The 13,629-nt window shown below is 39.7% G+C and overlaps 1 protein-coding gene across 1 annotated transcript in view; it reads right to left on the bottom strand.

Moving 5' to 3' along the window:
* The window catches only part of PCOLCE2 (procollagen C-endopeptidase enhancer 2), a 59,161-nt gene that overhangs the window by 17,063 nt on the left and 28,469 nt on the right, over positions 1–13,629 (bottom strand). The window contains exons 3-4 of the mRNA XM_049628708.1: positions 5,747–6,002; positions 1,969–2,093 (exon numbers count right to left, since the gene is read on the bottom strand). Coding sequence (XP_049484665.1) covers positions 1,969–2,093; positions 5,747–6,002 — 381 coding nt within the window. The remainder of the gene's footprint in view (positions 1–1,968; positions 2,094–5,746; positions 6,003–13,629) is intronic.

Here is a 13,629-nt window from a genome sequence, read left to right as displayed (position 1 = left end):
CATTAATTCCTGTTAGGACAGGCCCTAGATATTAGCTAAAGAAGACTCACACACAGTAACCTAGATGAATATGATAATAGCAACAGCATCACGGAGGGATCAAAGGTAAATTTTGGCTTTGAAGATAATTGTCACATATCTACATATTTACCCACCTTTAAAAAGTCAGCACCAGTTAAGGGTGAATAATAGCTTATTCATATTTAGCAGTGCTTTAAATCGTATTAAAATACTTCCTCTCTGGGTCCAATAACTTCTCACCAGTTGGTAATAAAATGTTTTCCAGATTATTAAAAAATTGGCTGACCTTTCTCTACTTAGTCATATAACAGCTTTTAGAGAGAAGATTAAAAAATAAGTAAATAAGTAGGAGAATAGAAGGGGAAACTATGATAAAAAATGAAGGTTAAGTCTTTATTGGAAGAAAATGCCCAGAGATTGGCACAGAAATTACTCAGGATTTAATTTTCCCAGTTTATTCTTCTCTGACAGCGCTTCCAGTGATTTCAGACATTACAACAATGATTAAAAACTCAATTGGCTAAAGTAAAAAATCACGTTAATAAAACGAAACCCAAGTTTAAATTTAAATAAAGAGATAATAGAAAAAATATGCTGAATTGTAATCTGCAAGTATAATTAAGTTGAAATTATTTAAACCAATATATTTACAAATGTCACAGAAAGAAAAGTGACCAAAACCATCTCAAGAATTACATACTGCTTAAATGTTGAGAAATGTGATTTTTAAATGTTACTTTAAGCTATAAAAAGTTAAATAAGTTTATAAATCTTTCATCAATAAGTAAATGACCAGATTTTTATTCTTAAAAATAAAACTGGGTTTGGGGATTACGATCAAAGTGTGTGTGTGAGTTCAAATCACCAATCTGCATGGTACGTTTGCCTGAATAATTTAACATTAAAAAATGAATATATGGCAAATAGTATCTGTGTAAGTGATACAAAAGATGAGTTTATTTTTTATTTTTTTAATGTTTTATTATTTATTTTTGAAAGAGAGAGAGGGAGAGAGAGAAAGGGGGGCGGAGGAGCAGAGAGAGAGGGAGACACAAGGATCCAAAACAGGCTCCGGGCTCTGAGCTGTCAGCACAGAGCCCAACATGGGGCTCAAACCCACAAACCATGAGATCGTGACCTGAGCCAAAGTAGGACCCTTAACCGACTGAGCCACCCAAGCGCCCTTCAAAAGATCAGTTTAGAAAAGTTTTTTTTAACAGTACCATAATGATCACCATCTAGTGTGTGATTAAAGTCTGTAGTGTTTGTAACAATAATAATTCTTTGTTTTCCAACATCCACAAAGTAGACTTGGTCTACTCCCATGCTAAGTTTTCTCCTGTAATTAATATCTAAAAGTGGTTCCCAGAAAAGATAAAATTTTATATAACCACAAACTAATAAGCACTGGAAAACTAAGAACTTCTCTCTTGATTGTTTTAGAGGATTGCATAAAGTTATTTGTGGGGAACCTGAACAAATTTTATGTTAAACAACAACCAAAAAAAATCCACAGAGCAGATTAGCTTTCAGACTTGTTCTCTGAGTGGAAGATGTGGTGTGCTTGCATTGGCTTTGTCCCAGTGAAGCTGTCAGGTGCATTTAGCGTGTGAACAAATGGCAACCTGAAACGTGTACATGTACTTGGGGATTCTAACCCTCCCGTATTTAGTCACTGCTGCTTATAACATTTTCCACAGGGTTAAACAATCTCACAGGGATTTGCTTACTATTTACATTGAAATTTAAAAATTGTATTTCTATAATTTATATAATTAAATACATGACTTAGCAAAAGCAATTTTAATCTGGGTCTTTTATGAAGAGATACCTGTGCCCAGCAGGGCCTTCCTCACCCTGCATGCTAAGCTCTTGAAAGATGGGCCCCTCATACCATCTAGGCAATTCACATGTGCATGCTTTCTTCAGATTTTCAGGGAAGCTTACCTGATTCTTTGGGGCTACAATATGCCACACACAAGTGACTCCTGCAGGGTAATCACGGTCAGGCCAGTTGGGGGTTTTAAAAGAGCCAGAAGGTCTTTCAAGGCGTCCTCCACAATACTGATCCCCTAAAGTTATTAAGTATGAAAAAAAAATCCAAGTTATATCCTGATATAGGTCATGGCAATGCAACTATAAGGAGATTGGGAATTTGGAAAATTGGTGATAGTACAGTAAATAAAGGCAATGAGAGAAGCTCTTAAATTTTTTCTTAAGAAATGGTCTCCACATACATCTCCCTGCCCTCCACACACATGCTGAATGATCTCTGTTACTTGACATATCACATCAGCACAAGAGAACATAGGAGTAGAGTGAGAGCTATCGCTTCTTTTCTTTCTTTCATTTTTTTGGACAAGTAAAGACAAAATCTTTGGCCAAGAACTCATTCAGAAATCATGCAGGCTCAACAAATTACACAGATTTTAAGAACCCTCAAGGCAGAGGTATTTATTAATAGGATTAAAACCCAGGTGCATGGACAAAATTTGAATTAGTTGGCATATAAAACTCCCACTACCAGAAAACTTTATATGCTATACATCTTTAATATTTTTAGGAATAATTTTTGTTTGTAAAAATAATACGGGTTTATAAATTTTCAGCAATACAGAAAAGCATCAAAAAAATAAAAAATTACCCCAAATCCAACCATCTAAAACTAACCACAATTAATATTTGAGAAACATCATTTCAGACATCTTTATGCACATGGACTGATAAGTCAAGAGAAATAATTTTAGAAAGATATTTTAACACCAAGTTCTAAATTTAATTTTACTTGAATTTAACTAACAGAGAAAAACTGAATTCAAACTAAGGGAACTAATATACTTTAAATATTTTTTTGACACAGAAGATAATAATTCTTAAAAGGCATCTCTAAGAAAATGTGTTATAAAAATTGAGGTTGGATAATTTATAAAACTTTTACTCATGGAAAATTTCAAGCATAAACAAAGTAAACAGAATAACATAATGAGCTTCTATGTATCCATCACCCAATTTCAACAATTATTATCATTCTACTATTCTTTTTATTAATACTAATGTGCAATCCCCACCACCTGATGATGATGATGATGATGATGATGATTGACAGATTTCAGGGAGATGAATTCATGTACAATGAAATGCATAAATCTTAGCTGTACTAATTTGAAAAATTGATCTGCCCCTGAAAGCCAAACTACTAGGATGATATAGAATCTATTTCCTACCAAACTTCTGTATCCCTCCCCAGTCAGTCTGCTGCCTCTCCACACCACTTATCTGAAAAATTCCACCGTAGTTTTACTCTGGACCTTCATATAAAAGGAATAGTGTATTGTGTATTCTTCTGTGTCTGGCTTCCCCTGCTTATAGGGAGAGGCATTCATGTTGCTGTGTGAGTTGGCAGTTTGTTTCTTCACTCCGCTGAGTAATATTCCAGCATATGGAAATACCTCAGTTTGTTTACCTCTTCTCCGCTGATATTCATTTGGGTGTTTCCAGTTTGGGCTATTGTGAATGGACCTTCTGTGAACATTTTTGTAGAAATCTCTTTGTGGACATGCGTTTTCATTTTGCTCGCACAAATACCCAGGAGAGCAATTCCTAGTCCAAGAGTAGATGTAGATGTAGATGTTTAGCTTCAGAAGAAACTACTAAAAATTTTCCCCTAGAGGTTGCAGCATTTAAATCTTTTATTTTTTTTATTTTTTATTTTTCCCTGAGAGAGACAGAGTGTGATAGAGGGAGGGGCAGAGAGAGAGGGAGACACAGAATCCGAGGTAGGCTCCAGGCTATGAGCTGTCAGCACAGAGCCTATCATGGGGCTCAAATGCAAGATCAAGTCGGATGCTTAACTGACTGAGCCACCCAGGTGCCATGAAAATTTCTCTTTTTACTTAGATTTCTATAATTTTAATGTTCCTCAGTATGGCTTTTTTTTTTTTTTTCTTTTTCTTTTTTTGTCCTGTTTGGGGTTTGTTGATCTTCTTGGCCCTATAAATTAATGTTCTTCACTAAATCTGGGTAGCTTCAAACCATTATTTCTTCAGACATTTTTCCTGCACTATTATCACTCTCTTCTGGGACACAAATTACACATTAGACCACTTGATATTGCCTCAATTGTCTCTGAGGCTTTTTACCTTTAATCTTTTTTTCTCCTGTTCTTCAGACTAGGTCATTTCTATTCAAATCCACTGACTCTTCTACCATCCCCAATCTGCTCATGAGCCCACCAGGTAAATTTTTAAATTTCAGACTCTATCTTGCAGTTCTAGAATTACTTTTATTCTTTTTTATAGTTTAGCTTCTCTTCTGAAATTTTCAGTCTGTTACTTATTACACATGTATTTATTTCCCTTTAAGTCCTTAGATTTTATGTCCTTAGGCATATTTATAATAGCTACTTTAAAGTGCTTGTCTGCCAACTGTAACATCTGAGTTATCTTAGGATTGGTTTTTACTGACTGCTTTTTACTGGACTCTAGACACACTTTTCTGGTTTTATCAGATGAGTAGATATTGGATATTATGAGATATTAGAGATTCTAGATTCTGTTGTGTTTCTATGAAAAATGACTTTTGTTCTAGCACTTGCCTAGACTCAAGCTCAAAGTCGGTCTCCCTGGCAGCAGGCAACAGCTGTAATCTCTGTTCACTTTCATGTTTCAGCTGATGCTTTTGTGCCAGGCCAACTGGATTCTCCTCTGCACATGTAAGAGTTTGGCTGCAAGCCAAAGATTTAGGTAGATTTTATATGTACACTTTGTGCCTCAATTCCTCTGTAGCTTCCAGCCATGATTTCCTTCCAAACATTCTGGCTGCTATGTCAGCCCCAGATTCTGTCCTCTGACCTCTCAGACCAGTAATGTTGCATGATAGCTCAAAGCATGAACAGATTAGGGAATGACTTCAAGCTAAAGGCTCCAAATTTAACAAATCTTGCCCACTGCAGTTATCTTTCTTTATACATATACAAATATTTACTTATTTTTGAGAGAGAGAGAGAGAGAGAGAGAGAGAGCAAGCGTGAGCAGGAGAGGGGCAGAGAGAGAGGGGGACAGAGGATCTGAAGTGGGCTCTGTGCCAACAGCAGAGGGCCTGATGTGGGGCTTAAACTCATGAACCATGAATTTATGACCTGAGCCAATGTCAGACCCTTAACTGACTGAGCCACTCAGGCGCCCCACTACAATGATCTTTTAAGGGTAGAGGTTTCTACCCTTGGGTGCTCATATGTACTGACATGAAAATTCCCCCACACATAGTTCTCAGTGAAAGAAAAATAAAAGCTGTGAAACACTATGAATGTATGGCCCCACTTACATTTTTTAAGAAGCTATTGCAGAAGTACATATGTATAAGTGCATACACAAAGGTATGGGACCACCACCATGGCTCTAAGAGGGGACTATAAAGGAGTGAAGGGGTACGTATCTGTATCTGTATGTGCATATACATATGTAAGCTTCACATTTTTACTCCATAAGTTTCTGTATTTGAATTTTAATAAGAATCACATGGGCTTTAAGAAAAAGAGACTTTTTTGAATGGTTTCCTAGTGGTTTAGTGGCATTTTCCAGCTATTTTTGAGAAGAACTGGTCTTAAATTTTAGATTAAAGGAGTGAACACATTTAAGGTGTCCAGAACACAGCCTAACACACAGTAAGCATCCAGTAACTGTGAGCCATCATTATTGCTGTTATTAGCATTATGTGGAAACGATACCTCTTTCATTTGGTTCGGCAGCAGAGAACATGGCCATGAAGCCATTCCCAGCTGTGTTGGCGTCAGAAATCATCTGCACCATCATCTTGTTACCACTGGACACAAGGGCTCCAGGCCGGAACGTGCCACAGAAGCGCCCAATACGCTGGCCATTGGCGTGACCGTTGTACACATCCACAAAGTCATAGCGGCACAGGTTGTCACTCTCAAGATCTATGAATCGGAAATTAAGAACTACTACTTTTCCCTCGGGAACCTGAAAAGAAAAAGACCAATTGGAAAACCATGTCATGAAAACAATACCTCAGGCCTTCACGTCTAGCCAATTACTAAAGTGAGCAGATGAAAGTATAATACTCAAGATGATGCTTTTCTTCCTTCAAATGTGAACTCAGCAAAGGTTTTCTACCATAACGAATTCCTAATAAAATATAAGTATTTACTCTCTTTTGGAAAATCCCACAATTCATTAGGGTACACAATCTTATGCCGAGGGAGTTTATCTCAACAAAGTTGCAAAATATTGGGCCAGTCTTATTAATTGATAAGTCATTGCTTACAAAGAATATCAGTCCTGATTGCACCTTAGCACACATTTGCATATTGTAAAACACCATGGCACCCAGAGGTATTGCTTGGCAAAGAAACTTACAAAATATCATTTTTCACAAATAATACAACAGGATAATCTCTATATGTAGAATCTCTCTATGAAGATCCAACTGAAGGGATTATTTGGCAATCATATACTTAATTTACACATAATTCAGTTTGGGTCCTGAAAAATCTAGATCAACCATTTACACCGATTACACTGAGTAATTAATGAATCATCTCTTCTCAAGTCACTGAGTTTTTGTTTTCCACATGAAAACTTTATACACTAGGCAACCTTGAAACACAATGTACTAATAAAAAATATGAGTTTTCACTTTCTCATAAGACTTTCTTCACCATAATTTCTTCCATATAATTTTTATGATGCTTCCCTTCTTGTTTCCTGAACAGACAGAAAAAAATGGCTACAAAAGCATTTGGCAGGATTCTTTAAAAAATTTTATTTATTTGAGTGAGAGAGAGCAGGCACTTGTGCACAAACGATCAGAGGAGGGACAGAGAGGGAAGGAGAGAGAGAGAATCCCAAGCAGGCTCCACACTGTCAGTGCAGAGGTCAACACAGGGCACGATCTCACAAACTGTGAGATCATGATCTGAGCTGAAATCAAGAGTCAAATGCTTAACTGAGCCATCCAGACACCCTACATTTGGCAGGATCCTAACAAAATCCCCATTTCTTTTCTAGTTCACACCATCTTTTAACTTATTCATTCAAGTATTTGATCATAAAGTCTCAATCAGATTTGTTTTACCTTTTCAACTAGATGAGATCCCCCACTGAATGGCCTAAGAATTTCATTCTGTAAAATCTTACAGATGACAAAAGTCAGTGATTTAAGAGACAAAACAAACCCACAACCACCAACAGAGGTTGGTTTCTATTCATCTTAAATAATTATCTCATACTCAAGGGTCAATAGATGCTTTAAGATAAATATGGCTTTCCATGTTGGTGAGTTCAATGTCATAAATTCATTTTTCTGTGATAAGATGAAGTGTTTCAGTGCTATTTGCCTTTTGTATCAAACACATACACACCCCATGGTTAAAAACTGGAGTGCAGTAGTCTCAAGAGAATATTTTGGCTTTGTCATGGCTGTATTCTAATTGCTAGGAGCTTATCTTAAAAGGGTGAGTATTAGAAGCTCCAAAGCCACAGGCTATGAAGCTGATAACAGAAAATGCAATTTAAATTTGACACATTCTGAGATATCTCTTGTAGTATTTCTCTGGGCTTTTGTTGATGTTATTGTTGTATTGATCTTTTTTTGCAGACAATCTCTAGCCTATCATCAGAAAATTAGAAAAATATGATGCCACATCTGTAACCTTAAATATAAGCAATCTCTCAATCACTGAAAATTTTTTGGTCAAGAAAACCATTTCTGAAGTAGATTAATTGAATGTGGATTGTCCTTGAATGAAGAGTGACTGTATGTGTAAATGTGTAGATAAACTGTGTGGATGGTAATTCAAAGCTATGAGTCTCTTCCACCCACAGAGTATAGCTATAAAAGAAGGGGAAGAGGTGGAAGGATTGACCCTTGGAGCACTCTGATGTCATCACGACTTCCAGATAAGGTCAAACCGAGATAGAGACTGAGTTAGGAACCAGTCAGAAGGGTGTGGTACCCAGAGCCAAGTGAAAAGAGTGTGTTCAAGGAGAAAGAACTAGCCAGCCGAGTCAGGTGCGGCTGCTGAGTCAAAGAGGATGAGGACTGAGAAATGGTCACTGGGTTTAGCAACTAGAGGTCACTGTAACTCTGACAAAGCTATTTTGGTGGAGCACCAGGGATAAAGCCTGATAAGAGAAGATCAAGAGAAAATGGGTGAGAAGAATTGGTGAAAATAAATAGGGACAAGCCTTTCAAGGAACTTTTCTGGAAAGATGATCAGAGTAATATGTGGGTACCTGGAAGGGGGTGTGGGGTCAAGGCAGGAGAGTTACAAGGGGCTATGTTAAGTCTCATCTGCATGCCAATGGGAATAACTCCACAGAGAGGGCAAAACTGAGCAGAGTAGGAGAGAGGGACAGTTGCTGGGGAATTGTCCTTGGGTAGGCAAGGGAGGATCTGCTCTAAGGCACAGATTGGGGCGGTGGCCCTAGATGCACCTTTCTGCCTAGTAAGAAGAAGGGAGGCAGGTGCAGGTGGGGTTATAGGTGAGGCTGTGGGAGCAGATGAAATTTTTCTTCCGTGAAATAGAAAACAAGGTCATCAGCAGCAAATGTGGCTGTGAGAGGAGCTACTGGGAGTCTGAGAACAGGGGAGAAGGTGTTTAAGTGGATCAAGGAAGGGCAGCAGGAGTGTCAGGAGTGCTGAGGGCCCATTTGAGGTAAATAAATTAGAAGTGAGGCCTGTGCTTCGGATTCTGTGTGTGTCTCTCTTGCTGCCCCTGCTCACACTCTCTCTCTCTCAAAAATAAACAAACATTGGGGAGCCTGGGTGGTTCAGTCGGTTGAGCAACTGACATCAGTTCAGGTGGTGATCTCACGGTTTGTGAGTTCAGGCCCCATGTCGGGCTCTGTGCTGACAGCTCAGAACTGGGAGCCTGCTTCAGATTCTGTGTCTCCCTCTCTCTCTGCCCCTCCCCTACTCTTGCTCTCTCTCTGTCTCAGAAATGAACATTAAAAAAAATTTTTTTAAATAAACAATTAAAAAATTTTTTTAAATAAACAAAAACCTAAAAAAAAAAAAGTGAGTCCTCTCTTCATGGTTGTGTTTTTCCCCAGCTAAACACAGCCCCCTGGGTAGAGGTGCAGGGCAGGTGGAGAGTTGGATTTAAGCAGCAGGGTTGGGAGGCTGGAGGAGTGGGCGTAGTGTGCCAAGCAAGGACTGTGGAGGAAGAGAGGGTCCAGAGAGTTGAGGACGTAGGCAGAGGAGTGACCATAATGATGGCCCATGGAATCTAAGCTGGGTAAGGACAGAAATCATAAATCAATGAGGTGAGGACAGTTACAACATAGATTGTGGTGGAGACGAGGATAATGGAAGTGGGTGCCAGAGGAACAATGGAGGGTAAGTGCATTGGAGGACAGAAGCTGTAAGACCCAACAGGATCCTCCATGTAGATACTGAAATTACTATAAATTATAACCAGGAAAAGTGTTGAAGACAGGGTCAGTGAGCCAGGGGCTAAAATTTATAAGAAATGAGGAAGATTGTCCCAGGGTCTTTCTGCAACAAGATGAGCAAACAGGGGGCAAAAGAGGGCAGAGTCTTGTTTCACTGGTAAGTTCTCAGTTCTTTGACACTGAGAAAGTTCTGTTGATTCCTTTCTGTGGTCAAGCTGGATACTCATTTCCAGTGGGATAAGTCAGCATATGGTCAGCAGTAGAAACAAGGTTACATCACTGAAATTTTGAACACATCTTGATCCCAATAACAAACCCTGGCAAAAACTCTTTTAAAGGAAGGATGCAGAGAGCTGTATCAGTTGAGGTCTACCATAACCAGAAACAAATGCCATCTTGCATTGAAGGCCAAAGAGCAATCTATTGTGAGGGAGACACATACTGCGGCAAACTCTCTCACCACAACAGCTGGTCTTCATTTTTATGAGAGTAATCCAAGATTATCTGATGCCCTGTGATGTGAACTTTGCTAAGAGTTCCTAGATGGTCATTCCAAAGGACTTTGTAAAGCATATTCTCCAAAGATGACCCCACCACTATAGTCTGTACTCCTGATTTTTGTTAAGAATATATATAGAGATACATATGTAGAGTAATACAACAAACACCTGGGTACCAGCCATCCAGAATTAATTATTGTTAACATTTTGTCAGCTTTTTTGAGAGAGAGAGAGAGAGAGAGAGAGAACATGTGCAAATGGGTGAGGGGCAGAGGAAGGAGAGGAAGAGAATCTTAAGCAGGCTCCACACCCAGTGCAGAGCCCGATGTGGGGCTCAACCTCATGACCCCGAGATCATGACCTGAGCAGAAATTAAGAATTGAACGCTTAACCAATTGAGCCACCCAGGCACCGCCTGTCAACACATTTTTAAAGTCTCCTTAAAAATTTTGAGATAAATGGGGCGCCTGGGTGGCTCAGTTAAATGTCTGACTACAGCTCAAGTCATGATCTCATGGTTCATGAGTTTGAGCCCCGTATCAGGCTCCAGGCCGTGGAGCCAGCTTTGGATTCCATGTCTCCCTCTCTCTCTCCCTCACAAAATGAATAAAACACTAACAATTTTTTAAAAAAATTTGTTTTCAGATAAAATGAGGTTTGCCATCCCCATCCCAGGCCTTATCTCCCTCTCCTTTCTCAGAAGCAACCACTGTCACAAATTTAGTGGGTTTCTTTCTGTGCCATTCAAATTACTATCAGGGGTGCCTGGGTGGCTCAGTCGGTTGAGCGGCTGACTTCGGCTCAGGTCATGATCTCACGGGTTCATCAGTGAAGAGCCTGCTTCAGATCCTGCGTCCTCCTCTCTCTCTCCCCTTCCCCTGTTCATGTTCGTTCTCTCTCTCTCTCTCTCTCTCTCAAAAATAAGTATTTTTAAAACATACCTCAAAGTACTTTTATGTAGGGGCACCTGGGTGGTTCAATTGGTTAAGTGCCTGACTCTTGATTTTGGTTCATTCAGATCATGATCTCATGGTTCAAGAGACAGAGCCTATGCTGGGCTCTGTGCTAACAGCAGGGAACCTGCTTGAGATTCTCTCTCTCTCCCTCCCTCTCTCTCTGCCCCTCCCCCACTTTTGCTCACTCTCAAAATAAATCAATAAACTTTAAAAAATAAGCCAAAATACTTTTATTTAAATGTATATGTATCCATGCAAAGTACACAGTTGTTTTGTGTCTGTTTTAAAAATTAATGAAAATGGGATAATGCTGTACATATCATTCTCTAGCCTGGGCATCCTTGAGTTTTCTGGGTGAGGAAGAAGACAAAGGGGAGAAATAAAAATAAAAACAAAAACAAAAACACAGACACCCTTCACAAACTATTCCTTTGGTCTAGAAGACTTTCCCACATCTGCCCTTCTCTCGCTCATGCTGAGGGTCTCATTTCAAGGTCTCCTCTTCTTGGAGGTACGCACTCCCAGACTCCTAGCTCTTCCTCCCAAGATGGGCTCTGCCCAGTTAGCAGCCTGCCCTTCAGGTGCCTGAGCATGGGGTGGCTCAACCCACCTACTCCTTCACTGTCTGTTTTCCCTGGAAGATGGAGCTCAAGGAGGCAAGACTCCCTCCTGCGTTGGTCACTGCTGCATCCCAGGCTCTAGACAGCGCAGCGCGTGGCCTGAGCGGAGGGGCATCATGAATATTTGCTAAATGAATAAATCCATCAGGTGCTAAATGGAACACCAGCTTCTTTGCACAAACCTTGGACAAGCCACCTGCTTGGCGGCTCCACCTCTTATGTCCTAATATCTCCTACCCCCACCAGCAGCAGCAGAGTTCCAGAAGGCTGCTTTCCTTTCTAGGTCATTCTTTACAAAAAAAAAAGAAGATGCGTATCTTTTGGGAAACCTTATATTTCAAATCTCCTGTAACGCTAACACTTAATGCAGAAACTCCATTAAGATGCTTTTTTGGTGGTGATGGAGACAAAGCTGCTGTTTTGTGAGATTATATTGACCAGAGGATTCATTATCTGCCTGTAGAAAAACAATTGTATATTCATGTTTTTCCCTGTCAACAGCTGAGTCCTGTGTGGGCCACAGCCTTGTGCTGCGACAATGACCTCAGCTCACCCTGCAGCCCCTGGGATGTCCTTACTGTCACAGGCAAATGTGCCAAGTCTCCTGATGCTCATGCCAGAGCTGCTTCCAGAGAATGAACAGGGGAACTATATTTTAAGCTGATGGTTTGCATTTTCAGGATACTATGAGCAAAACGCAAATATGAGGGCAGCTTCTTTTGTAAGGAGTAGATTTCTGTAGAAATGGTAACTCTTTTGTATCTGTAGCTTTTCTTCCAACACTTTATTTACTAATGTGAGCAAAAGTCTGTTTCTGAAGCATGTCTGATTTTTTTTTTTAAAGCCATCATTTTAATCTTCTGAGATTTTCCTCTTCCAAAAACAGACCTTTGGGAAGCATGCTCTAAAATACAAGGCCACATTTTTATTTACACAAAGTTCAAGAGGCACAGCAGCTCAGTGTCATCTCACATACACCCCTAAATGTAATTCAAAGAAACTTATGTGCAAACTATGCACAAATATTTGGCTATATTCAAGAGGGGTATAAATCCGAATCTTAAAAAATCTTATTCACGGGGGCGCCTGGGTGGCTCAGTCAGTTAGGTATCCAACTTCAGCTCAAATCATGATCTTGCGGTCCGTGAGTTCAAGCCCCACAATGGGCTCTGTGCTGACAGCTCAGAACCCGGAGCCTGCTTTGGATTCTGTGTCTCTCTCTCTCTCTACCTCTCACTAGCTCGCTCTCTCTCTCTCTCTCAAAAGTGAATAAACATTAAAAAAAATTTTTTAAGATTTTTCGTATTCATGTATATTCTGTGTATATTTAAATACCCTATATATAAAGATTTGAAGAGGGATTAATGGAAATAAGGTGATGTTTTGAACAATTGGTGGGGGAGAATTAGTAATTTCACACACACACACAAAAACCCTTTATACTCTGTCTGGAAGAAGGAAGGAAACCCCCAACTCAAGCCCAGACTACCAGCACTAGTGGACATTAGGTTATATACTCCTCTGCTGTAAACTAAAACTTTCCCACTGTGCTTGGAATAAAATCCTCACTCACCATCCATGGCCACACACTTAGCGTATATCACATGCCAGATATTTTCCTAAGCACTTGACACATTATTTCATTTAATCTTTTACAGCAACCCTATGAAGTTGACATTACTAGCCCATTTTGGAGGTTACAGGTGAGGAAACAGAGACACGGAGAGGTTGCCCCTAACTCTCTCTCTCTGACCTAATCTTTCCGTCTCATACAACAGTTTGGCAGTTCAAGGAACCCTCCAAACTAGTTTTCCACCTCAGAGTCTTTGCCACAGGTTGGTGTCTCTGCTTGGCACGCTCTCCTCCCTGATATTCATTATCTGCATCATCCTTTAGGTCTCAGCTCAAGACCTTTCCAGAGAGGTCTACGCTGAGCCCTTCAGTTGCTTTAGATCATGTAGCTCACATAGCCATGTTATTTCTTTATAGATTATTTATCGTATGTTTCTCCATCAGAGTGTAAGATCAGGGATCAGAGCTTGTTGGTGGCTAGTCCAATGCCTGGCTATCAGAGGCGTTCAAAAAGTAGTTATTGAATAAATAACTGGGATCCTTA

The sequence above is a fragment of the Panthera uncia genome, chromosome C2 (genome assembly GCF_023721935.1).
Source record: "Panthera uncia isolate 11264 chromosome C2, Puncia_PCG_1.0, whole genome shotgun sequence".
NCBI lineage: Eukaryota > Metazoa > Chordata > Mammalia > Carnivora > Felidae > Panthera > Panthera uncia.
This window is presented reverse-complemented; position numbering and strand designations above follow the sequence as displayed.